Here is a 26,212-nt window from a genome sequence, read left to right on the forward strand (position 1 = left end):
TTTACATATTTCAACCCCATGCAGATATACTCAATGCCCATCTGCCAGCTCTCCCTAGAGAATTCTCCTCTAAAGTTTTTGCAGCTGCAGACAGGAGAAACCCTGCAGAATGACAACTACTAAAAACAAAAATTAGAATGGGGACTCCGAGGCAGGTCTGGGCAGGAGACCAAGATTCTGTACTGCTATCTCAGGAAGGGAGAGAGACATAGAGAGAAGATAGGGTCACCAGCAGAATGACAAACACAACTAAAAATTTCCTTGCGGTTTATGAGTTTAAGGACTCCTGTGGACAGATGGTCCTGATTTGGTGATAGGTCATGAATTCAGATTCCTTTCGAATTGTACTTTGTTTCTTAGCCAAAAATAAGAATCTTTGTTGTCTAAAGGACCAAGTGAGAAGTTGGTGATTTTTTAATCTCCCTCCTCAATCCCAACTTTGAAAATCAAATGGAGACTATAGACTCTCTTCCCCAAAGAAAATGGAATATGATCATGTATGTAAATGTTTATGTACAATTTCAGGAGGTCTCTGAATACCCTGAAGTCCATAAATGAAGCATCCCTGGTTCTTAGGAACTCAATGTTCTGAATATAAAGCTATGCTTCACTGACATAAGTGAGAATTACCATCTTTATGCAAGACTGACAGTGCATTTTAAAAAAAAAGAAAACAGCTGCAGGATGAATTTCATAGCAGACTATTGAGCATTTACAAAGTGAATTTCTGGGTTTTTTTTTATCCTGCCAGAAAGACATGAAAAAAATCTTGAAAGAGCCTTTAAATAATCTTTTACTAGTTCTTTTTACTTCTCTATTCAGCAACTTCAAATAGTTTTAGCCTTTGACTTTAGCTAAGCCTTCTTATTAACATAACTGCTTCTTCTATCTCATTATCATTTGAATAAGTTTGAATCTAAAAAATATGAATCATATATATGTGTATTTATTTATATTCTCATTGAGAACATACTGAGCCCCTACAGGTCATCATGTTTTGTTATTACACATTTATTTTTACTCTATTCAAAGAAATGATCAACACTTTTAGGATTCATCCATTTCCTTCTCATAAAGAAAAATTCTAAAATCTTACCAAGTGTGCTAATTTAGCTGAATCTCCCTGTGAATCAGCATTTAATCTTGGTGTGGACTGGGATTGTTTAGTCAGTGTTTTCACCTTGATTAGAAATATGATAAGGAACCAGCCACTTCAATGCCACTTCCTCTCTAGGGAATGATCCCACAGGGTGGCATGCATGCCCTCAAGGGCTGCTGATCCACTTAAAAGCATAAATGAGACAGACTGGCCCTGTTATACACCTTGTCTGCTCTCAGTGACTATTTATTTGCTTTGTAGGACAAGGCACAGTGGAAGCTGCTCTAGGACTCAATGTGGACTTTTCATGAGTCTAGTCACAGAGGTCTTACGGTGTATTTAATAAAATCGAACTTGTGTAAAACATAAAATTAGACATCTTATAAGAGCTTCAGAAATATTAAAAAGTAAATAGCAATTTGGAGGGAAAAGGCATGTAATGATTTAACTGAATCATATATAGGATTCATTCAACAAATGTTTTCTTCATTATAATTAAAATTTCATGATAAATAAACTATGTAGCTAAGATGCATTAAGTATATCCTGCCTAAAAGTTTGTTTTATTTTTAAATTTTCTGATAATTTTCTTTGATAATGAAATGATATAAAAGATCAGACAACTACATTATTTTATCACTTATGTGACCATAAAACAGTTTTAAAGCCAGAAGTAAAGTTTAGCATTTGAATCACTACTGGGAAATACGATGGTTTCTATAAAAATATAGGAACTCTTAAAATATTCAGGATGCAACAGCTTCCCCACCGTTGTCTCCAGAGATTTTGCAAAAATGTATCACATTGCTGCTCTTAAATGTTCTCATATATGCTCTATAACTAAAATTTCAACTGCTAAGCCTTATCCTAAAAAGCCTCATATGAAAATAGTAGAATAATTTCCTAGAAATTGATCTGGAATAAAACCTCAAGATAACTATGGAAAGGGAAAGCAAAATCCAAAGATATTTCCAGCCTGTTTCCTTAGGACATGTATGCTATTTATATAGAACGTTTTAGGATTTGTAGACCTTGAAAATTCTAGAACTTCTCAACAAAATATCTTTGGGAGTCACACAATATGTAATCCATAATGTCTTTCCAGATGTGTCTAAATAACACACGGAGATTTAAGATGGTTCTTTTGTTGTTGTTGTTGTTGTTGTTGTTCTAATTTGTTGTACCCAAATGTCATTTTGAAATATAACAAGATAGTCAAGTATTCAGACTCTGGAGGTAGATTGGTCAGCTTCAAGTCCTAGCCCTACCAATTGCTACTGTTTCTTGGCAAGTTGCTTAAATGCTAAGTATATTGTAATCTGTTTTGTTAAACTAAACTCATAACTGCACTCACAAAAGGATTAATATTGAGGATTAAATCAGTTAATACATGGAATGTCCATGAACAGTACCTAACATACTTAAAAATTTATATATATTGTAGCATATGCATATATGCTGATTTAAATATAAAATCTATTTAAAAACTGGGGAGGAAGGGAAGGAAAGAGAAAGTACTGGGGACTGAAATGGAGCACATTGTATTTCCTGAATGGATGATTACATCCAAATGAACCCCACTATTATGTATAACTATAATGCACTAATAAAAACATTTAAAAAGCAGATCAAACAGATAAACAAAAAAGTTATCTGCACAAAACCTTCTTAAGAAGAAACCAAAAAGTAAAGCAGTATGCAATTATTTTTGTCATGAAGTTTAATTTTTGAACTTAGATTCTATACAGTATTTCAAGGCATGACAATTTTCTGCTGGACATTGCTCATTGCTACCTAACAGTAATTAAACTGTTGACTATTCTGTAATTGATTATTTCTTTCATAATATTTGGAAAGCAAAAAAAAAAATTTATGTTTTTGATTTGATCACTATGTTTATATTACTCTTTAAATAAGCATATAATACAAAATCAAGGAAGTAATTTTTTTAAAACTCTATTACTAAAATTTTGCAGTATGGTGTCTTACTGTGAAAGCAAAGCCTCACATTAGGTATCTTTGACTGTAACTTTCATTGCCAACCTGACACTTTTAGCTAAGGAGAAATCTTTTTGCCCATGTGCTAATTTCTAGTAAAAATAAGGGCATTACTGAATATTATTGAAGTTAATCGATCAGATGGTATGCCTCTACTCTTTGGAACTACAGGAGATGATGTTTCATCTTAGCCCCACATCTTTCATTTACCATAAAACAATTCGAGATTCAGAAATGCTACTTCTTTTTTTTTTAATAAATACAGATTGTTCCTTCTAATTTCTGCTCACCTTTTTAATCCTAGAAAATATTTTATTCTTCAGCATTTCTCCAAGGATATTTGGATCATCTCTACATTTTAATAAAAGCAAAAGAAATTAAGAGGGGAAAATGGAACCAAATGAACTTAGTGATTATATGGAAACGAGTTGCAAATTGCTCCAAGGTTAAAATTATCAATTCCAGGTTAATCATAAGATAGTTGTTACAGACAAATCTATCAATACAGTACAGAAGATAAAATAAAACTAGTTAGATAGAAGAACCCACTTCCAGCAGAAGCTATTTTTAAGAAACTAATACACTATGTTATTTAAAACAAGAAAATTTCTATTTCTATTATTTAACTCCAGGAGAAATCATTTTGTTCCTTAAAACAACTTTCAAACTTACTGGTTTCAGGTATTTAGAATTTAAATGACCTTTGAGGCCATCAGGAGAGCTTACTCATTGACCTTAGTCATTTTCAGTAATGAACTTTCTTAACTCTAAAATTCATAGCTTAGGATTCCACATAGAGTAAGTAGGTAAGATATAGCACTCAAAATACATCCATTCAGTCACTAATGGCACTATTATTGAGTGATTCCATATTTAGTATTAGTTGGTATTCTCTGTGCTTGAAACACATGATCTCTTTCAATCTCACAATGACCCTATAGAAGGTGATGTTATTATATAGAATAAACAAATGAATGAAGAATTCATAATAAGTCAATGAGGAAAGACTGTGAAATGAAAAGTCAGTGATATAAGGTCATTTGTCCAAATTAGTCAAATTCTTCAGTATTAGACTATCTGAAACTAATCTCATAACTTCTAACTAATCTCATGACTCAAAATGATAATGTATCATGCTGGGTGTATGGGGTAAAAGGTAACCAACCATCCAAGTATGCATGAAAAAAAATTTCGATGCTAAAAAAGGGAATATAGTGTATCATATAAAATATGTAACTTGCAGTATTTTAACTTTCACTTTGCCACAGGAGATAAAATAATTTTTGTGTTAATATTAAAACAATAAAATACAGAAATTATCTATTTTTAAAAAGTTTTGCTACACAGTAGACAAATATAACAAGGGGCAAGCAGATAATTGTGCACCAAAGGGAAGAAAAAACCGTGTACCATTTTTGAGAAATGATTATTGCCAGACACCATACTAATTATATAATCCTCATGTACTCTTTTCAAAACTCTTTATCAAACCATAATATTTATAATGCAAGTAATTTAGGACTAAAAGGATATTATTGCCATTTTATTATTTCAGTAACTCTTCTATGTCTAGAATTATTCTCAGATAACATCTTTATGTTTCTGTTGACATTCAGCTAAGAAAAATAAAAAATTGAGAATATTCAATTCACTCTATGCCAAGGTTGTAATCAGATTGTGAAATTCCAGAAAAACAATTAAGCACAAATTTTGGCCTCTCTAAAGACTGCTTTTGAGTGGGAGACAAAGACCTGATTGCTAACACCAATATGATATCATAAATATCATTTAAAGGAAGGAGAAGGTACGTAAGAAGACTTCCAGAAAGGGAAAGTGATTCATGGGAGGATTTACAATGGGGATGGTATTTAATATGATCTTTTAAAATTATGTGATATTTTTACCAAGTGGAGGTAGTGAGAAAGCAATGTTCCAAAGAAAAGAAGATGCAAGTTATACTCAGGAAATAGGAGCCACCTTGAGAATTTGAAAAACACAAGGTATGGAAATAGGGGGAGATAAAAGATGACATTAGAAATGAAGGTGGAGGATACACCAAGAAGGAACTTAAGTACCAAGATTCTTATTTATGTGGACACAAAATACTTTGAATTTAGTTCTAATTATGATACTTTGGTCAATACTTTAGGTCTTTAAATTCATCAGTAAAAGATTTCTCCTCATGGCAGAGTAATATTCCATTGTATATATATGCCACAGTTTCTTTATCCATTCATCAACTGAAGGGCATCTAGGTTGGTTCCACAATCTGGCTATGGTGAATTGAGCAGCTATGAACATTGATGTGGCTGTATCTCTGTAATATGCTGATTTTAAGTCCTTTGGGTATAGGCCAAGGAGTGGGATAGCTGGGTCAAATGGTGGTTCCATTCCAAGCTTGCTGAGGAATCTCCATACTGCTTTCCAGAGTGGCTGCACTAATTTGCAACCCCACCAGCAATGTATGAGTGTACCTTTTTCCCCACATCCTCACCAACACCTATTGTTGCTTGTGTTCTTGATAATCGCCATTCTAATTGGGGTGAGATGGAATCTTAGGGTAGTTTTGATTTGCATTTCTCTTATTACTAGAGATGTTGAACATTTTTTCATATATCTGTTGATTGCTTGTACATCTTCTTCTGTGAAGTGTCTGTTCATTTCCTTAGCCCATTTGTTGATTGGATTATTTGTATTCTTGGTGTAGAGTGTTTTGAGTTCTTTATAGATTCTGGAAATTAGTGCTCTATCTGAAGTATGAGTGGCAAAGATATTCTCCCACTCTGTAGGCTCTCTCTTCACATTACTGATAGTTTCCTTTGCTGAGAGAAAGCTTTTTAGTTTGAATTGATGAATGGATAAAGAAACTGTGGCAATTATATACAGTGGAATATTACTGTGCCATGAAGAATGATAAAATTATGGCATTTGCAGGCAAATGGATGAAATTGGAGGATATCATGCTAAGTGAGATAAGCCGATCTCAAAAAACTAAAGAACGAATGGTCTCGCTGATAAGCGGATGAGGACATATAATGGGGTTATGAAGGGTTAGCGTTAGGGTTAGGGTTAGGTTTAGGGTTAGGGATAAGGAGGGTGGTAAGAATGGAGGAAGGAAGGACTGTATAGAGGGAAAAGAGGGGTGGGAGGGGTGGGGGGGAAGGAAAAAAAAATGAATCAAACAACATTGCCCTATGTAAATTTATGATTTTTAATAAAAAAAGTTAAAAAAATTCTCAATAATAATAAAGAATCAAATGAAGACTTCTCAACTCCTTGTGATTTAGAAGTTCTACATTGGAGCTCTTTGTCTTCTGTATTTTGTTTAGTACCACCAACAATTGAGAGTGGTTGTTATTTGAACTAGAGTGTTTTTATTTTAGATTATTATTGTCTGCATCTGATCTGCAATTTATTTCCTAGTGGTTTTTCCTAGGGAAGTTAGTTATACTGTGAAGATTTAAAGCAACTTCACAACCCATTATTACATTTGTAATAAAAAAATAAATATAAGAGAAATTATGAAAATTTGAATGGTATTCTTTAAGTCTGTTTTAGGTAAGAGACTACTGTTGGTAACTGTACTTTTTCTCTCTTATTTTCAATTTGTAAAAATTGAATATTGCATTACTCATCCTGGAAAATATTTAATTAAATCTAATTCTCAAATTTTAAAATATTCCAGCTTATTTTCTTTTGTGTATTTTTAGTCATTTATTCCCAATACCTCATGTGATAGCATCACCTGAGATTTTTTAGAAATCTTATTTGTTTAAGAGCTCTTCAAACTCACCAAAAGTGAATCTCTTAGTTTTTGTTTTAATCACAAATAACCTAGATATGGTTAGGATATTTTAACTGCATTAGAATCAAGATCTTCTAATAAATTAGTTATTTATGTTCTGAAGACATTGAATCACAAAATCCCTTATCATCCTTTTCCACTCCAAAGAAGAACAACTGTTTTCTTTCATTAGGGAATAATGACCAATATATATAGTTTCCAAGACTTAAAGAAACTTTTACAGTGGTTTTGAGAGAGATAGTGTGGAGAAACTATATGACCACAAGACTATACTTTTTTCATGCTCATGTTAAAGAGAACAAAAGAAATCATTCTTTAAATGTCCCATAGAAAATATTTTGCCAGTGAAATAGTTATGTTTTTTCCTCAGAGAAGATTTGTGAAAGAAGGGGATCACACAGATTTAACATTTTCATATACGTAATGAGTTTGTGCTGGATGTGGTGTTTTGTATCAACCTGGCAATTTCTAATGTGCAGTCAGTAAATGAAGAACTGAAACAACTCAACAATCTCAAAACTCTATTACAGATTTAAATCATTCTACTTTATTTAACATTCTATCACGTCTATATTTTGTCTACCGGGTAATAAAATTTGTGGTGATAACTTGGATTGACAGTTAAAGTACCTGCATTTTTTTTCCCCAGAGGCAATTCAGGATTCTTAGAGTCAGTTATTTAATCTATTTCTACCTCCCCTATTTCTACTATAGAGATAGCAAACTACAATTATAATCTCAAATGGATTTGATAATGAATGAAATAATTTTCTCATCTCTCTAATGCATTCAAAAGATATGGATAACATAAATTTGAATGGTTATAATACATTAAATCGTTGTTTTTATTCACATAAGTACTAGAATTACAGAACTGTTTTCTTTTTCTACTGTTACCTGGAGACTATCAGATTATGAACTAAACAAATCTCATGTTCAGAAAGTTTGAATCCAACCCTTTTTTTAACCTTTAATTTTTGTTTTATTTTTAACAGATACTCATAAACATAAAAATCATATACATTTGGGGTGGAACCCAGTGATGTTTCAATGCATGCACACATTGTGTAATATTTACATTAGATAAAACATCTCTCTCTCCTCAAACATTTATCATTTCTTTATGGTGAAAAATGTTGAAAATCCTTTCTTCTAGAGTTTTGAAATATATACTGTATTATCATTATCTATGTGCAACAGCACACACTTACTTCTACCCAACTATAACTTAGTACCTATCCGTCAACCCCTCCCACCTTTCCCTACCCTGTCTGCAATAGCCAACATTCTGCTCTGAACTTCAATGAGTACTACTTCTTGGGATTCTACATGCATTAGATCATATAGTACTTTGATTTCTGTGCCCGGATTATTTCATTTAACATCCGTCCATGTTGTGGCAATCTTTTAACATTTTCCTTGAATGTTCTTTTCCTCTTAAAATCTCGTCTTAGTTAAAACATCATGATCCATCTAATTACCCAGGTTTGAAAGCCTTCTGTAATATTCAACTCCTCACTTCATCAAACCCCTACCAATCCAGACATTATTAAGTCCTGTTGAGTCTGTGAAAAATTTATTGATACTGCCCACATTCTGCCTTTTTTCCTTACTTGATCTATCACAATGATCCTTTACTGTTTTCTTTGCTTCTATTTTTATTCCCTAGTGCAAGATAACCCTTGCATCCACATTATTTCCAAACATTCAGTTGTACATCAAATAACTTTTTAAAATGCCTACTAATGTATCAAGCACACTTCTGGGTTCTGGAGACATACCTCAATCAATACAAGATCTCTGTACTCATGGGGTACACAATGGAAAGGGCAATAGAAATAAAGTCAATTACTATAAAGGATATATAAAGAATGTCTCATTCTCCCTTTTAAAGACTATGTTATTTATTGTATAGTGTGTTGTAGGAGTAAAGTCTAAACTGGTTGGTACTTAAGTTCCTTCTTGGTGTCTCCTCTACCTTCATTTCTAATGTCATCTTTTATCTCCACATCTTTTCTGAGTGGCAGCTATAGCATAAAGGCTAAAAGGTCCAAAACTCTAAGACTACCTCCCTGATATTGCTGCTCACTAGTGATTTGACTTTGGATAAGTAGTTTAATTTTCTATTCATGTCCTTATCTAATAGGAATGATATACAGCAATACAAGTAAAGTGCTTGCAAGTTCTTTTTATTCTGATATTGTTAAGGGAAGGATACCAGTTTAAAAACAAACAACCATGGTTCCCCTGGTTACCAGGCTAAGATATAGTAAAAAAGAGGTAAGGCTATATAGGTTGGGGAAGAACTCAAGCAGCCATCACTGTAGTAACACAATTTCCCCTGTTTACATCCATAATCCTGTATCAAACAGGAATATTACTTTCAGGGTTTATATGTATAAGTATAGTAATGATCTTTTATGTTCCCCACCTTGCTACCTAAGTGTTTATGTTGGTCTCCAATCTCTGTACTGTCTGAAACAATGTCCAAAGAGAAGATTCACAGTGAACTTTCACATTTAAAACCTAGATATTCTAGATCCCAGCCCACAAGGGTGCTAACAGTTCATTTGACCTCAATAATTGCTGATAAAGTTCTTCATTCCTTTTTGGGTAAAATTATTGATGTTGAGGAACATTATAGAATATAAGTTAATATTCAGTACAAATGAAAACTTCTTTGGGTTCTAATTCTGTGCATGATAAGTTGGACATTTTATTACTACATTTAACCTTTAGCACATCTTTCTTTAAAATACAGATCCAATGTAAAATCTAGCATTTGCATACATTGTAGTAATTTGTGATGGTCACCCTTTCTTAACTACAAGACTCTGAGTTCATAAGAAAGACACGAATTACAATGAGACCTAATATTTCTAACACTGGTGCTCATACACACAATTTCTTTCCAGACCTTTTTCATGTCATAAGGAAAAAACTGGGCACAGTCCAGTCTGACTTGCCAAAAATTCTAATAAGAATCAAGAAATACAGATGTAAAAAGTAAATATGTCACATATACTTATTTCAGGTAAAAATCATTTTCTCTTTATCTGAAATTTTATCTTTTAAACTTGAGCAATTGGCCAGAACAAATGCATTCTGTTCTCTGAAACAAGTCAAAGTTATTTATGTTATGTCAAATATTTTACTAATAGAGGTGTACTGGGAACTGTAACAATTGATATGATAAAACAAGAAATAAATGATTTTCCGTTTAGTTCTGATCTTAGCTTCTGCACCAGACTACAAAATCAGAATTGGTTATTTTTCTTGTACTGCCACCATTGCTCTGTTGATCAAATCTATGTCCAATGAAGAAATGAGCAGGAACTCACAAATCCTACCAACTCTGTAGCATTCATCAGTCCACTGAAATTTTTCTGCTTGAAATCTCTTCAAAGCAGAAATACTCTCGACTGTTCATAAATTCTTGGTGAGAATTTTATGAATTTCTCCTTTCTGCTTTGTTTTAGGATTATTTCAGAAATGCCCACTCAAATGTAAGTCAGACAAAACTGCTGCACTGTCTTGGAAATTGTATCACAACTGGGAAAGCAGCAACAATAACTGCTAAAACCCTGACCTTGGATTGTTGATTTGTTTTTAAGGAAAAGCTAGAGGACAAGTGGAGCATAATATAAACAAGTGATTGTAGGCATTTAGGAAAAGAAATATTAACTTCTCTGTAATTCATAATATAATTCATATCCCTTTTATAAACTTAAAAGGAAATAATGCTATAAAGAAAGGAATGGAGAGATGCATCTGTATAATACCAATATACTTTTGTAAAAGCAGGTTGGAAAATGATGTTCCTCTTAATAAAATACAAATAATTTAGATAGCCCAGCTGGAAAGCTTCACAGTATTTCTGTAACTGCTCTAATCCTTGTCTGTTCTCTTGCTCTTTTGCAGGCAGACCAGTAATGATTGTGGTGGAATATATGGAGAATGGATCCCTAGATTCTTTTTTGAGGGTGAGGTACTCTTTTCTAATGGCATTTAAATAAGCTATTCTGAATTCTAGATTTGAAATCATTTATTGTAAATTAAATTTTGCATAATGGTATGCATGGGTTTTCTGTGAAGAATAGCAGCAATTACTCTAGGGTGCATTTCTCTGATATTATGATACTTTAGAGTATTACCAAGGGGATATGCACACTTTAAAATATAATTGATTTCTTCTATAAATTCACTTGCCATATTAAAATACATATGTTTGTATATATATATATATACACACACACACGCACGTGTGTGTGTGTGTGTGTGTATTCCAAATGCTGTTATCATAAAGGAAATTAAATGAAACTGCATCCTCTCCCACAGTAACTCATTTTGCTATATCACATTTAATAATTTAGTATGATATTTTATCCACTGTCTATAATGCTAAGACCCTCCAACTGCTGTATGTTTACCTATGTGACCCAAGTTCACTTCAGAAAGGTAGTTCTATCAACTTTGTCCTTCTTAAGTTTGTTTGAAGGACTATTTACAAAACAAAAGAAGAAATATAATTCCTTCAGTGGTGATTTGTTTTAGAAAAAAAAATTTTTTTAAACATTCTTTTTAAAGTGACTTCTCCTTAACAGTATAGTGTATAAAAAAAAAAAAAAAAAAACATTGTTTTCTATAATGGTTTAAAATAACAAAGCTGAGAAAGTTGAAGTAATATTTCAAAGCATATTCATAGCATGCTTAATGTTTAAAAAGCCAACATATGCTTGAAAACTCCTCACTGATGGTGAAAAAAAAATATAAAAAATCACTACCAATATTTTTCATTCCTGGCAGAGGTCATATATTTTCATGTCTCTGCATTCTTTAATATCTATCTAATAACAATCATTTTACTTGATTAAAAGATGACTGAAAGTGTGCCATTTCGAATGTGTTATATTTCTCTATATATTCATGTGAAAATGAGGCGTTCTTTCTTCACTTCATTGTTGCCCATGTTATTTGAATGAACTCCCTTTGCATTTCACTTTTCTCTCTTGATCTCATTTTCATTTATTTTTCTTGACTCTGTACCCTCTTCTTCCAAATGCTTTCAATGTTAGCAGTGATAATATACTTAAACTGTGACCAGACATGATGTCCAGATTCAATACAGAAGCTGAATTCAGCAAAATCTTTGGCTTATTCTATAGCAGTACTACTTTCATAATGCATACCTTCAACCATGTGTGCTCTTTAAGGCAAAATGAAATTCGTAGGTGCTAGGGATGTGAACTGTTTATTATTTTCTGTAGCCATTTCTGAATGTGCTATTTTACAGCTATATTCATTTCACCGGTAAATATCCTAAATTATTTTAGAATAATTTATCAGGACCACCTATGGTACTTGAAATGAATGTTTACTTATGTCCTTCCATTATGTTTATTCAAAAACAATTTCATCAGATACATATCATCATGTTTCATCAATAGCTGTTGAAAATTGGATTAAATGACTGAACAAGCAAATTAGATGAGAAATGTTTCAGATATACTTCTTATTCTGCTGAATCATGAATCTTTTATAATATGTTATAGAAAGCCAATAATATGTTATAAACTAAAGATTTGCTTATAAACATCCTACCTGGGTGTGGTGGCACACACCTGTATTCCCAGTGGCTCTGGAGGCTGAGGCAGGAGGATCATGAATTCAAAGCCAGCCTCAGCAACTTAGCAAGGTCTTAAGTAATTCAGCAATACCTTGTCTCTAAATAAAATATAAGAAAAGGGTTGGGGATGTGGCTCAGTGGTTAAATGCACCTGAGTTCTATCCCCAGTACCAAAATAAATAAATAAATATCCTAATCCATGTTTATAAGGAGTATATTTCATGATCTAAATTTTGAAAGTTAATATTTTTTTAACTCTTATTAGGTACTTTGTAGTAAGACCTTACCTGAAGGTCTGCAGAGTAAAGTAAATTTTTACCTGTTGGTGGCTCCCATTACCACCACTATAAGGACCTGAACACTCATCTCTGTTAATTTTGCTGCTGCCACCCTACTAGCTGTGTAATCTTGAGCAAGCATGCTGTCAGCTTTTCTACATGTCTTACTCATTTATGAAATAGGAATTTGCATAGTATACATATTCAAATATAGAATTGTTATAAGAATTGAATTGGTTATTGTAAAGCTTTTAGGGTTATGTGTGACAAATGGAAGAGGAAGGATTCAAACTCAAGAGTCCATGACTCAAAAAGTCATGTTCTCATATCCTATGAGTTCTTCTCATTAACTTGCTCACTACTTTTCCTCATAAGTCCACTGCCATCTTCCCATGTGGCCTATGTCTCCTCTTCACAGTTTCTACTTATATAACATTAAATGGTTATAAAGAAAAAAAAAAGCACTGGAGGTATAGCTAAATGGTAGTGTTTTAAATTTCTTTTTAATTCAAAACTAAGATACTAAAAAAAAAAATCAATGAATGGGGGCAAAAATAAGGTTAATTCTGTGTTACCCTTTTTTAATATTCTTACTATTCTTTGTAATAATATCTCTTCTATGCCAGAAGCACAAAGTGCTTTATAAACTTTATGTCAATAGCAGGCAGTCAACTCCCCATGGCAAGCAGAAATAAAATATATAAGTATATACAGCCCATAAATTCTCAAAAGTGAAGTCATTCTTCAAACTACTGCTTTAGAATTTGATAATCGCAGCTTCTTTGAGCATAGAGAAGGAAGTAGCTAAATGCACTGCATAGTCGGGAGCCATCCATGGCTCACTAATAGCCTTCTGTGCTATCTGGAGGCAGGAAAGATTTCCCTTTGGTCTCCCACACTATTTGAAAATCACTTCAATTTGCTATTTTATTATGAAGGAGTGGTAGCACAACTAAGTACAAGATTACAATCTAGAGCCCGTGCTGGCTGTGCTATTGCACTAGATTCATAAATCTCATGCTGTTTGAGATCCTTGTGGACCTTCTTCCAGATGCATACTAGAGTGGGGAGGTGCAGATCAAGCGTGTCGTCTGGCAGTGGGGGGTGTGTACAGACATGTATGTGCAGACCAGGGTATGGGTGTGGGTGTAGCTGTGTGTTCGTTTATAATTTTTAAAATGGATTCCAGCTTAGAGAGCAAAGCATCAGGCTGGCTGCCCAGGAGGCACAACATCACTGATATGCAGATTTTTCTAATGAAAAATATTTTCCAAGGAAATGTACCAGTGTGAATTAAGTGTAAGCTTGACCGTCATCCCTGAATGATCTCGAACTACACATGTGCATTTCATAAATACTTTTTGTGGCACTTACCTGGAAATCACCTGCCTCTGAATCTTAGGGCCTCCATTTTTATAAAAATAAAACTAGCAATCCAAATAAAAAGTTATAAAATAATTTAAAACTGAAGTGTCGTATATCAACCAAAAATGAATTCACAGAATTTCTTGAATATGAATTTATTTATTACAAAATTTGTATGTACCAAGATATACTGGCACCAACGTCAGTTCAAGACAGTGTACTGTGTACATACTGCAGCCTCTCATCACATCTCAAATTATTCAACAGATAAAAGGTTTCTTTATAGTTTTTAGAAAGCATGGTCGCATGGGCAAACAAGGAGTATCATCCAAACCCAAAAATCTAGGATAAAATAATAAAAATGAAAAGCAAGCCAGATTGGGTTAAGGGAGGAAAATATAGCTTGAAATATGCTCAGGGAAGGATGGTTGGGAACAAGAATGTGTGGAAGGTGGTGCTACCAACTGAAATGAAGATACAGAGGAAGATCAAGATGGTCTGGTAGTTGGGAAGAAGTGACGCATTTAATTTTCATCATGTTACATTTGAGATGCCAATGCAACATCCAGTGAAAAATGCAGACAGCAATTAGAAATATGAATCTGAAACTCAGCAGAAAAATCTTGAATAACATTACAGATCTGGGAGTTGGCAGCATAAAGATGGATATTTAATCCAAGCCATGGTAGTTCTGAGGAAGAACTTTTAGCATAAACAGACAAATTGAGCAAAGTTGAAACTCTGTTCCCTGCCAACCTGAGTGGCAACACAGATAGAGACTCCTACGATAGCTCAGGAAGAAATGGAAAGGAACAAGAAGGGAAAAAAAGAATGTGGAGTACCAAAAGCAAAGGGAACAGAGCATTTCAGGAAGGAGAGATTAAGCAAATGTGTCAAGCGCAGCAGAGAAATTCAGAAAGACAGACTGGAAAGCGTCTATGTATCAGCATGTCAGAGGTCCTCAGTGACCTTAGCACTGTGAATGGCTTGCTCCCGAGCAGAAACAATATTGAAAAACGAGAGTGAAAGATTGATGAGAATTAGTTGTGCAGACAATTCCTTTGAGGAAAGAAGGGGGTGAGATATCAAGGCAAAAGATAAACCAAATGATAGTAAACTAGAAAAAAAAAAATCTAGATTTATTTTTCACATTTTTATTAAGATAAATTATAAATAACATACATTTTATTCTTAACATTTCAAAATGTAGCTTTCAGTGGTATCAAGGATTCTAATATCATTGTGTAACCATTACTGCCATCCATCACCATAACTTTTTCCACCTTATAGAACTGAAACTCTGTACCCATTACATAATAGCACCTTGTTTCTCTCTTTCACCAGTCCCTGGCAATCACCATTCTACTTCCTGTCCTCTGATTTTGAATACTATAAGTATCTCATATAAGAGAAAGCACATAGTTGAATGTTTTACCATGAAAGGGGATTGAATTTTGTCACAGTTTTTCTGCATCAATTGAGATCATCATGTAGGGCGTTTCATTATGTTATGTGATCTATCACATTAATTAAATTTCACCTTTGAACCATTCTTGCATTTCATGAATAAATTCCATGTGTATATAATAAATTCATGGTGTATATAATTATTTTAATATGTGGCCAAATTTGGTTTTCTATTATTCTGTGAAAAATTTTTTTCCTTCATTGTTTATAAGGAATATTGGAATATTGGAATATTATAGTTTTCTTGTAGCATTTCTCTAACTTTATTATCAGAGCAATGCTGACTGTGTAGAATAAATCAAAGTGAACCTTCTCTTCAATTTTTAGTTCATGTTCAATAGAAATCACCAATGAAGCCACCTGATCAAGGGGTTTACTTTGTTAAGAGACTTTTGATTTCTGATTAAACATTCTTAATATTTATAGATCTATTTATATTACCTACTTATTCAGATTTAATTTCGTGGGTTTAATGTTTCTAATATTTTCATTTCATTTATGTTATATGTTTGTTTCTATATATTAATAGTATTCTCTCAATTTTTATTTCTACAGAATCAGTTTGTCAGTTTTGTTGATCTTATCGGAGGACCAACTTTTGGTTACATTTTGGTTTTTCTCTATTATTATTCTATTTTGTATATTTCTGTGCTCTAGTTGTTATTATTTTCTTTATTTTGCTAGCTTTGGTTTTTAGTTTGTACTTCCTTTTCTTATTCTTTAAATTGTAAAGTTAGGTTGTTGATTTGAGACTTCCTTTTCCATTGTAAGCATTTAGAACCAAAAATTTCCTCCTTAGCACTTTTCTGTCTGTGTTCTATAGGTTTGGGTATAATATCTTTTCATTTGTCTTTAATATTTTATAATTACCTTTATCATAACTTCTTTGATCCATTGTTTAAGAGTGTAGTACTCAAATCCATAAATTTATGGATTTTTCCAGTTTTCCTTCTTTTATTGACATCTATCTTCATCTGTTGTGGACATAGAAAGTAGTTTGTATGATATCTATTTTAAAAAATCTGTTTAGACTTTAATCTGTGGCCAAACATATGGTCTATGCTGGAAATGTCCCATATGCAATTGGGAAGAGCATGTATTCTGCTGTTACCAGGAAAAGTAATATATATCTCTTAGATCTAGTTGGTTTAACTATGTTCAACTCCTCAATTTTCTTACTTATCTTCTCACTGATTATTCTATCCATTATTGAGAAAGGGTGTTACAGTCTCCAACTGTTATCATAGAAGAGTTTATTTCTCTCTTTAATTCAAGCAATTTTTATTTCATAGGACTTCGAGGCCTACTGTTAGTTGCAAAGGTTGTATCTTAAAAATCAAGGGTATTATTAAAAATAGAATAAAATTAGGCAATATACTGAAGGAGAAGAAAAGGAAGGAATTAAATAATTAAATCAATTAGGCAAAATTTCATGAGATGGAAGGTATAAATTCAAAAATCCTGATGGAAGGTTGACTTTGGACAACAGAAAACTTCCCATCTTCCAAGACTGAAGAGACTGTGTGTTGTAGATCTAGATATATTTTAAGAACAAGCATGAAATGAAAGAACTTATAGCTGATGTTATTTAATTTTACCAGTGGAAGACAGATTACAGGGTAGTTTGAGAAAAAACTTCCATTTAGAGTGAATATTTGGAATGATTGCTGGAGTTAAAAAGAATAGCTGATCATTAAAAGGCTGGGCCAACAGAGGACATTCCATTCCAGAAACAATCTTTTCTTGACCTCATCAGGGGTAACCAACTAAAAATCTTTATCAATGTTTTTAATACTACACATGATAAGTGGCTGGGGAGAGGATCTTCTGGTTTACTGTCCAAAAGCAATGTAATTATTAGTACTAGTTTCTTGTACTGTTCCTCAAACCTGCCAGTCTGGGAGGTTTGAATCTGGGAAAAAAAAAAAAAAAAGTAATAATTAACTAGTCCTGCTGAACATCCAGATCCTACTGAAGAATGTAAATGTATTATGGCAGGGTATACATGCATATGTGATTTTCAACACAAACACTCAACTCCCTAAAAGATAAGAGGGGAGATGCTAGAAACTCAAGTTTGTAGAGCAGATATTTAACGGAAAACCAAGGATGCTTAAAGGGAATTGGGATAGTAGTGAAAGAATCTTTCAGGAAGATAACCAGTGAGTTAATGCTCGTGAAAGAAATAGTCTACTAGGAATAAATAAAAGTTTTACGAACTAGAAGTCTTTATTGGGTAGAAGAGGAAGTACAGCTTCATGTTAGGGTAAGAGACCTGAAGAAAAGAAGGATGTAACCAACAAGTAGAATGTTCACAGTTGTGTGCTAGAGCCGAAATCAGACCAGTCAGCAAGGGATGGTTATTAAATACTCAAGAATTTTATGAGGTAACTATTACTTTGTTAGTAGCTTGAAATTTGCCATGATGGAATTTATATCATAGAACTTGTAAAATGCTACAAATCACAAATATATAGTCTTATTTTTTTCTAGAGAGCATTTACCAACATAATAATAGATGGATGTTTAAAATTTCTGAATTGAGGCAATTTCAGGGATAATAATTTCCATGTGCCAACCTGGGAGTCAATAGCCAAAGTAAAAATAAAGGTTAATATGTTCAACTAATACAGCTAACATTCGTATTTGCTTTCTGAGGCAGACATTATTTTGGTCTCATGCAGTAACTCACCTATTGCTTAGAACAGTACTATTAAGTAAATAATAGTTATTTATTTATTATAACCCATTTTTTAGCTTTTTTTCCTTAAAACTGTTTATTATATAAATTTTCAAGTGTATACAAAGTTAAAGATAATAATATAGCAAATCCCCATGTACCCATTGCCTGGTGACAACAAATACCAGCTCATGGGCAGTATATGCCCATTTAGCCCTTTCTGCATTTTTTGATGCAACTCTAAAACATCATTTCACCTGTATACATTTCTGTGTATCTGTCTAAAAAATAAGAACTTTAAATGAGGATCAGAGATTAGCTCAGTGGTAGAGTGCTTTCCTAGCATGAAGCCCTGGGTTCCATCCCTAGTGTCAGACCCAATAGCATTTGCTGGTGAATTGGATGAAGTGTATAAAAGAGAAGATTCAAGGACAACAATAGGCAATAAATGATTCTGAAGGTTATTGTATTATAGTACTAAAGAGACAAAACTAGAACAAGATCTTACAGAGTAAAGTATTCATAATGTCCTCTAGTAGCAGTATAGTGTTTCAGAACACGTCACTAAGAGTTTTGTAATTATTTTTCGGTTACTTTCTAGTCTGCTTCATCAGGTGAAAAAAAACAGTTTTAATTTTCATTATTTAAAAAAGTCTTCCTATACCTCAGGAATATGAGGATTTAATAATACATATAAATTCATATCAGCATTTCACAAGCAGTGTAAGTCATTTGAAGAGTTCCTTGAACAAATGCAAAGCAAATATTAATTTAAAAAATTAAAGGGATCTTTAAAATATTTATGTACTCAAATTATAAATCTAGTAAAGATGGCATTTTACCTTATGCTAGTTATTTATTAATAATGAGAGCTGAATTTTATTAACACATTTTCTTGTAAATTGTACATGTGTGACTCTACTAGTGCCAAGGTATAAGGGCACAATTAATCTGCATCACATTCATCTTATGTCCAACAGTGAAAAATGAAGTAAAATTGCATTTACTCACCAATAACTATTTTTAAACCATAAAAAATGCAATCAAATCTCATCCTAATTAATTTTTAAGAGAAAAGTAGGTAAAATTTCATACAAGTTAATGTTATTATTTACTACAACTGTGCTAACAATATCAAATAAAAATCCTAAAAATGTTATACTAAATAATAAAATATATGAAAGCATGGTGTACTTAGAGCCAAGTATAAGGATGATAAAACTTTTATTTTTAAATTACAAGTTAGAGCATCAATGTCTCCTTTAACATTTAGTATATTTAGTATTATAATTTATAGTGATTTTGTACTACCTGTTACCATGAAGTTGTATTTTATTATTCTCCTTATTAATTCTCCTTTTATGTACAAAACATTACATTGATTTTAATCACTATAGAATATACAATTATACTGACATAGATAATTTCTATGCATTTCTGAACTCCTCTTTAGTCTTTTCTTTCTCTGTGTTTGAACCACACAGGAGATTTTAGATTTACAAAACTGATTATTAAGCCCTAAACTTGAGGTTCTCAAGCATGCCTGAAAACCAGAATCACCAACCTAGACAGATTATCTGAGATACATATGCATACACAAATACATATATTCTACAAAACCTTCCCTTGTCAGTTCTGATACTTGCTAATGATGCTTCATCAGATGGCATTCTATGATACTTCATCCCATATACCAGCCAAAGCAACTTTAAATTTGCTTGGTTTTATACAAATACAGCACCCAAAAGCACGTATAGATTTATCTGCATAGAAACTAGAGCAAAAACTTCAGAATGAAAATGGAAAAAAAAAAGCAAATTCAGTAGTAAGCTCTGTAAGCTTAAGCTATATTATATTCAGATTCATTTTAAGCTCTTAAAATATAATTCTGAAATCCAACTGACATGTTTCACAAATCCATAGCTACATCTTTTCTTCCTCGATTTTTATAGGTATATTAGAAATGACATTTTTTAGTTTCCTTATGACTGGAGTTTCTGATTCCACTCTTGGTGGCCTCTCTAACCTATAACTAAAAATATAACTCTGCCTAACTTAAGTTAAAAAGTCCATGATGCCTATAAGAAAAAAATCTTTGAAGGATTTATTAAGTATTCTACAGGAAATTATAAGAAGATTTTCATCTAGGGAGACCAAGATGGTTTTCAGTTAAAAGTTGATCTTGACTTTTATTTATTCAATTGTTATTTTAAAACAAAGGTGATTTGATATTTTCAAATCTATAAATAACTCCAGCCATTCCTTTTTCAAATTCAAGAGCATGTTAAAAAGTCAAAACATGGTCAACTTTCTGATTTAGAAACATATAAAAACAGAATTTTAACTTTAAACTTAAGTTATAGAAGTAATCCTCCAAAGACTATTTTCTGCAAAGTCATTTATAAATCAATTGTTCAGAACTCAAAAATGCTTTTTCCCATAAATATTTCTTTTAAAGATTTCACTTAAGTCCCTAGGCAAACCAGTAAAAGCCTTTCTAATACAGACTATAGCTAAAGGATATAACTTCCAATAGGGCTGGGAGTTTCCTTCAAAAATGGGGAAAAGTGTGTTTTCCTCACATCTACTTGACTTGCCCTTGGTCAACATTTTTTAAGGGTCATTTTTTTCTTTTTTTTTTTCTCCATCTTGGGTGATCACCTCTAACTGGGACTATATTCACTTTCACTTCACCCTACTCCAAGCTCCTTTTATCCCATTGCCCCAGATTTCAGTTGAATGTCAGGCTAGACAAATTTATACTAGCATGCTCACAAATACTGTTCTCATTCCTCCAGAAGAGTTTGAATTTTCACATGCATTTGTAAAACCAAATAGAGTTTTAATAATGGGATTCCAGGTAGCAAAACAAAAAAGAAGTGAAAAAAATGAGGACAGGATATTTTTGGACCACAAGACAATCAAAAACCCAGAGGTTGGTTCCTGGTTGTTGTGCATTTCACATATTCTCATCTTTTCTGTCTTATTAATCCATTGTGTTTCTGACAACATCTCATTTTTTTCTGAGTGACCTCTGGCAACAACAGAAGCAGGGGAACAAGAGGCTTATAGCAGTAGCATTCACTGTTTTAATACCTCAGTCTTTTATAAACCATCTAGGGAGACACATTTCCTGTACAACCATTTCACAGTGCAAGTCAGAAGTTTGGATATAATAATTTTACAAGCCTTCAGCTAAGCCTTCTATTCTGTCTTGAAAACTGGTACGGTTTCCTATAACTTGAGGTAAGTGAACCAAAAACATCTTTCAAAATATACATGAACCAAGTTTCACTACTTCATTTTAAATCTGTCATTATTCAGTAATGTTTACTGCATCATATTTGTGAGGAATCTTTGGAAACTTGGGTATTTATTGTAGGTCACTCATGTACTTAATTGTGAATTGGATCCCCTATAAATGTTTTTGAATTAGTGATGGATGATTTTTACTAGTTCTACTCAAGAATGCCAGTTTATCATCTACTGAGTAGTGTTCATTATCAGTCATGTTTAACGTTTTTAGGACATGAATCACTAAAATTATCTCTTTTTATAGAGGATACAGCACATTTTCAGCAAGAGTTTAAGAACAATGATTTTTATTATGGTCCACAAATCATTTACAGTCTCTAAGGCTATTTGGTTGGTGGGTCAACATCACTTTGTTTCTTTCTCCAGTGAAGACCTAGAAATAAATATAACAAATTTTATAAGATATTTACTTCCTTTTTCCTCATTCTACAGTGAAAGCATAACTATCTGATAATGATTGTCAAAGAGTCTTGCCCACAAAAGTAGAGATAGCTGTAAGTATAATTAGTGTTTCAACATTCTAATTCATTCATGATATTCTCAGAGAATCTCTGATATTAAAGTCAATTTCTATGAAAAATACTTCAAGAGAATCTCTTGCTACTTACTAAAAATCCAAAGAGCTTTACTTTTTTTTTTTTAAATTTTTTTATTTTATTGTAAACAAATGGGATACATGTTGCCTCTCTGTTTGTACATGGCGCAAAGGCATACCATTTGTGTAATCATAAATCCACATACAGTAATGTTGTTTGATTCATTCTGTTATTTTTTTCCCCTTCCCCCCACCCCTCCCACCCCTCTTTACCCTCTATACAGTACTTTCTTCCTCCATACTTGCCCCCCTCCCTAACCCTAACTCTAACCCTAACACTAACCCTTCCCTCCCCCCCATTATGTGTCATCCTCCACTTATTAGCGATATCATTCGTCCCTTGTCTTTTTGAGATTGGCTTATCTCACTTAGCATGATATTCTCCAATTTCATCCATTTGCCTGCAAATGCCATAATTTTGTCATTCTTTATGGCTGAGTAATATTCCATTGTGTATATATACCACAGTTTCTTTATCCACTCGTCAATTGAAGGGCATCTAGGTTGGTTCCATAGTCTGGCTATTGTGAATTGAGCAGCTATGAACATTGATGTGGCTGTATCTCTGTAGTATGCTGATTTTAGATCCTTTGGGTATAGGCCAAGGAGTGGGATAGCTGGGTCAAATGGAGGGTCCATTCCAAGTTTTCTAAGGAATCTCCACACTGCTTTCCAGAGTGGCTGCACTAATTTGCATCCCCACCAGCAATGTATGAGTGTACCTTTCTCCCCACATCCTCGCCAACACCTGTTGCTTGTATTTTTGATAATCGCCATTCTAATTGGGGTGAGATGGAATCTTAGGGTGGTTTTGATTTGCATTTCTCTTATTACTGGAGATGTTGAACATTTTTTCATATGTTTATTGATTGCTTGTACATCTTCTTCTGTGAAGTGTCTGTTCATTTCCTTAGCCCATTTGTCGATTGGATTATTTGTATTGTTGGTGTAGAGTTTTTTGAGTTCTTTATAGATTCTGGAGATTAGTGCTCTATCTGAAGTATGATTGGCAAAGATATTCTCCCACTCTGTAGGCTCTTTCTTCACATTACTGATAGTTTCCTTTGCTGAGAGAAAGCTTTTTAGTTTGAATCTATCCCAGTTATTGATTCTTGCTTTTATTTCTTGTGCTATGGGAGTCCTGTTGAGGAAGTCTGGTCCTAGGCCGACATGTTGAAGATCGGGACCTACTTTTTCTTCTATAATCTGCAGAGTCTCTGGTCTGATTCCAAGGTCCTTAATCCATTTTGAGTTGAGTTTTGTGCAGGGTGAGAGATATGGGTTTAGTTTCATTCTGTTGCATATGGATTTCCAATTCTCCCAGCACCATTTGTTGAAGAGGCTATCTTTTCTCCATTGCATATTTTTGGCCCCTTTGTCTAGTATTAGAAAGTTGTATTTATTTGGGTTTGTGTCCGTGTCCTCTATTCTGTACCATTGATCTACCTGTCTATTTTGGTACTAGTACCATGCCGTCTTTGTTACTATTGCTTTGTAATAAAGTTGAAGTTCGGGTATTGCGATACCCCCTGCTTCATTTTTCCTGCGAAGGATTGCTTTAGCTATTCTGGGTTTCTTATTCTTCCAGATGAATTTCATGATTGCTTGCTCTATTTCTGTAAGGTACGTCATTGGGATTTTAATTGGGATGGCATTGAATCTGTATAGCACTTTTGGTAGTATGGCCATTTTGACAATATTAATTCGGCCTATCCAAGAACATGGGAGATCTTTCCATCTTCTAAGGTTTTCTTCGATTTCTTTCGTTAGTGTTCTGTAGTTCTCATTGTAGAGGTCTTTTACCTCTTTTGTGAGATTGATTCCCAAGTATTTTATTTTTTTCGATGCTATGGTGAATGGGGTAGTTTTCATAATTTGTCTTTCTGAGGATTCCTCACTTATGTATAAAAATGCATTGGATTTATGAGCATTGATCTTGTAACCTGCCACTTTACTGAATTCACTTATGAGTTCTAACAGTTTTCTGGTGGAATTTCCTGGTTCCTCTAAGTATATAATCATATCATCCGCAAATAGGGATAGTTTGAGTTCTTCTTTTCCTATTCGTATTCCTTTAATTTCCTTGGTCTGTCTAATTGCTCTGGCTAGAGTCTCAAGAACGATATTGAATAGGAGTGGTGAAAGAGGGCATCCCTGTCTTGTTCCAGTTTTTAGGGGGAATGCTTTCAGTTTTTCACCGTTTAGAATGATATTAGCCATGGGCTTAGCATAGATGGCCTTTACAATGTTAAGGAATGTTCCACTATCCCTATTTTTTCTAGTGTTTTGAGCATGAAGGGGTGTTGTATTTTATCAAATGCTTTTTCTGCATCTATTGAAATAATCATGTGGTTCTTGACTTTAAGTCTATTGATATGGTGAATTACATTTATTGATTTCCGGATGTTGAACCAACCTTGCATCCCTGGGATAAAACCCACTTGATCGTGGTGCACTATCTTTTTAATATATTTTTGTATACGATTTGCTAAAATTTTATTGAGAACTTTTGCGTCAATGTTCATTAATGATATCGGTCTGAAATTTTCTTTCCTCGATTTATCTCTGTCTGGCTTGGGTATCAGGGTAATATTGGTTTCATAGAATGAGTTTGGGAGGGTACCCTCCTCTTCTATTTCATGGAATACTTTGAGAAGTATTGGAATGAGCTCAAAGAGCTTTACTTTTCTAAGAGAAAAATAAATTCAGTTCAACCCAGTGAGTGAATATATATTAATATCTACAGTGTACCAGGCATAGTGTTAGGCCCTGAGGTTACAAAGATGAAAATCACATTATGTTCATTGCCAGGAAGAGAATTTGTTAAAGTTAGAGTGAGAGATTGGGACCTATGTATATAGTTTTAGCCACTGTTGGTGTAGACTGGGTATTTGGAGAAAACTGAAACCAATTCTATTCTTCTACTTTCTTCACCAGTCCTCCCTGGCCCAGTCCATCACCCATCCTGCTGGCTGTGCCTGTAAAATAAATCTGGAACCTGGTTCAAGCACCAGTATCTCTCTCCAATATTATTCTAATAGCTACCAAACATCTTTCTGATTCCATTCTCCACATGCAAATCAGAATATATCACTCAACCCCCAGTTAGAATTCTTCAGTTAGTTCTCGTTACATTCAGAAAAGATTTCAAACTCCTTATAATGGATCACAGGGCCCTACGGGATCTTACCTTGTCCTATCTTTCCAGCATCTCTCTTATTGTCCTCGCTCAACAAACTCCAGCCTCATTGGCCTTCATTTCTCAAGCATTACTAACTCATTCCTATTTTAAGCCATTTTCAAATGCTAGGAACTATTCACAGTCCCCCTCATGTCATTCCTTTTTAGCTCATTCCACTTTATTTGTTTTATAGTTCATCATTAGTTAAAATGATCCCACTTATTCTTACTTTCTATTTTTTATCTCCCTGTCTCCATTTAAATGTAGGAACAATCAGATCCAGCACTTTTCTGTTTTGCTTCCCATGTTGACCCCCAGACTAGAACAATTATTGGCCCATAGTAGGTATTTAATGAGTTCTGTTCAAAAGAATGAATTTGGTGATTTAACACCGATAATGAAAAGCTCAGGTGATAAAAGACTAGAATGACATTCCTGGAGGAGGGAACTGTGTAAGCCAAGCACATGAGACATAAAATAACATGTGGTAGGGTTGAATTGAATACACAAAAATCTTTGAGGCAGAAATAAGAGACTACAGCTAGTGTGCATGTACAAATATATAAAAACAAATCCCACTATTATGTATAATTACAATGCACCAATTACCAAAAGAGAAACTGAAGACCTAAGCAAAGTTCAAATCTTTGCATTCATGCTGAAAACACTGTACTATATTCTATCACTGAGCTGATTGAAGGATTTTTAAGCTAGTTTACAGGGCAAGATTTATGTTTTCATCAGATATGAGTCTATTTATATGGGGGAAAAACTCATTAGACAATAATGTGATAACTTTAGGA

The 26,212-nt window shown here is 33.4% G+C and overlaps 1 protein-coding gene across 3 annotated transcripts in view; it reads left to right on the forward strand.

Annotated features, from left to right (window-relative positions):
* EPHA6 (EPH receptor A6) overlaps window positions 1-26,212 on the forward strand; it is an 889,912-nt gene that overhangs the window by 741,626 nt on the left and 122,074 nt on the right. For all 3 annotated transcript variants that reach the window (XM_079100537.1, XM_079100534.1, XM_079100535.1), the window contains one exon: window positions 10,824-10,885. In XM_079100537.1, coding sequence (XP_078956663.1) covers window positions 10,824-10,885 — 62 coding nt within the window. The remainder of the gene's footprint in view (window positions 1-10,823; window positions 10,886-26,212) is intronic.

Source organism: Sciurus vulgaris (assembly GCF_902686455.1).
Source record: "Sciurus vulgaris genome assembly, chromosome: 10".
NCBI lineage: Eukaryota > Metazoa > Chordata > Mammalia > Rodentia > Sciuridae > Sciurus > Sciurus vulgaris.